Here is a 2,034-nt window from a genome sequence, read left to right on the forward strand (position 1 = left end):
AGAAAGAAAGAGAAAGAAAGAAAGAAAGAAAGAAAGAAAGAAAAGGTAAAGAAAGGAGAACAGAGGAGGGAACAGGGTGGGAGCAGGGCACCACCCCCTGGGGACAGAAGAGGAGCAGTGACATTGCTCACAGAGGGTGGCCTGGCCCAGCCCCTCAGCCCCTGTCCCGACTCCCGCTCCCCTGCCGTCCTGCAGCCCTGCCAAGGGCCACCCCAGGGAGCCTCTTACCGGTGGACCGCGGTCCCCGGGGAATCCTGGGGGCCCAGAGGGGCCTGAGGGACCAGACACCCCCTGTTGGGGACAGAGAAACAGCCATCACAGGAAGCACAAAGGTTCGAGCCAGGCCACTTCCACCCCCCCTTGGCCCCAACCTCCTCACCCACCGCTGAGCCGCCTCCCAGCTGTACACGGACCCCATTGCCCCAGCTCTATACCCCAACCCCCGTGACTATCAAAGGGCTTCTTCTATGTGATCAGGGAACACCCCACCCAAGCCCCCACCCCAGGGGCTCACACATACCCCAACTAGAAAAGAAAGACAGGAAGAGGGGGCTGAGACTCAGGCGTGGTCCCAGCACCGGGGAGGCTGAGGCAGGAGGACCGCCGTGAGTTTGAGGCCAGCTTGGGCTACATAGCGAAGCCCTGCCTCAAACACCAAGAAGACAGAACCGAGGCTGATACTCACTCGGGGTCCCGAGGCTCCTGGAGGTCCCTCAAACCTCTGCCCCTGGTGGGAAACAGGTGTGTGACCCCCTGCTCTAGAGAGGGCCCGGACCCTCAGAGTCCCCATCTCCTCACCTGCTCAACGACTGCAGGTTCGCCCTTGGATCCCTTCTCTCCAGCTCCCTGGGAGAGAGAAGAGGTGACAGCCGCATTCTCAGCACCCAACTGGTAAACACACCCGGGTGCGCCCACACCGTGCCCCTTCCTGTCCTTCCTTTAGCCCCGGGAAAGCTCGGTCTCCAGCATCACCCAACCGTGTCACTGGTACAGCAAGGTGAAGGGCAGGACCCCTCACGGGTGTCAGTCAGGGTCCGCCTTTCGCTGCGGGGTGCTGGAAACGGTACTCGACCACTGTGGCTGGTTACAGGGAGCTTCTGCCTGCACGGCCCCCAGGTGACTCGTGAGTGTTCATGTCCCGCAGGAAGAGGAGTGAATTAGAGTAGACTGGGCAAGCTGGGTGAGGTGGCGCACGCCTGTCATCTAGCACTCGGGAGGCTGAGGCAGGAGGATCCCTGAGTTTGAGGTCAGCCTGGGCTATGTAGTGAGTTCAAGGCCAGCCTGGAGTGTTGGTGGGATTGCAAGACACTGGAGAGATCACTGGGAAACTGGAGGATTTTATTTTATTTGGACACTGGACTCATATCCAAAGGTTGAACCCAGAACAAAGAATACGTTCTAGTGGGTTTTTTTGTTGTTTTTGTTGTCTTTGTTTTTTGTTTTTTGTTTTTGTTTTTGTTTTTGTTTTTGTTTTTAGACAGGGTCTCACTGCATAGTTGAGACTGACCTGGAACTCACTAGGTAGCCCAGGCTGGTCTCGAACTCACAGCGATCCTCCTGCCTCAGCCTCCCAAGTGCTGGGGATTACAGGCGTGCGCCACCACGCCCGGCTCTAGTTTTGTTGTTGTTGTTGTTTTCTTAGTACTGGGAATTGAATTCAGGACCTTGCACTTGCCAGGCAGGAGCAGTGCCACTGAGTTAAATCCTCAGCCCCAGCTCCAGTTTTATACATTTGGTCGAATGGGGTGGCCTTTCTAGTGGCAAGAAATAGGGTTACAGAATCGAGACAAAGCAGTTAGTGACTTAGCCTTACAAGGAGCCAGAGCCTTCTGAATCTGTGAGAACAGAGTGTCACAGACTTTGTTTACAGGTCAGAGCTGCCAGTTTTATCTGTACCAGAACAAGGAGTTACAGCAACAGGGGAGTGGGGGTGACCCAAGGGGGGGCTGCCCAAGGCTGGGAAGAACTTGTTTTTCTTTAAGTCATGCTTTAGAACTACATAGCAAGATCCTGTCTCAAAAAAAAAAAAAAATT

At 55.3% G+C, this 2,034-nt stretch overlaps 1 protein-coding gene across 1 annotated transcript in view; it reads right to left on the minus strand.

Moving 5' to 3' along the window:
- Col5a3 (collagen type V alpha 3 chain) overlaps nucleotides 1-2,034 on the minus strand; it is a gene marked incomplete at both ends in the record, with an annotated part of 34,845 nt that overhangs the window by 24,678 nt on the left and 8,133 nt on the right. Inside the window, 3 exons of the mRNA XM_033759587.1 lie at nucleotides 229-291; nucleotides 686-727; nucleotides 799-846. Coding sequence (XP_033615478.1) covers nucleotides 229-291; nucleotides 686-727; nucleotides 799-846 — 153 coding nt within the window. The remainder of the gene's footprint in view (nucleotides 1-228; nucleotides 292-685; nucleotides 728-798; nucleotides 847-2,034) is intronic.

Source organism: Fukomys damarensis, unplaced genomic scaffold (genome assembly GCF_012274545.1).
Source record: "Fukomys damarensis isolate Sample0158 unplaced genomic scaffold, DMR_v1.0_HiC HiC_scaffold_37, whole genome shotgun sequence".
NCBI lineage: Eukaryota > Metazoa > Chordata > Mammalia > Rodentia > Bathyergidae > Fukomys > Fukomys damarensis.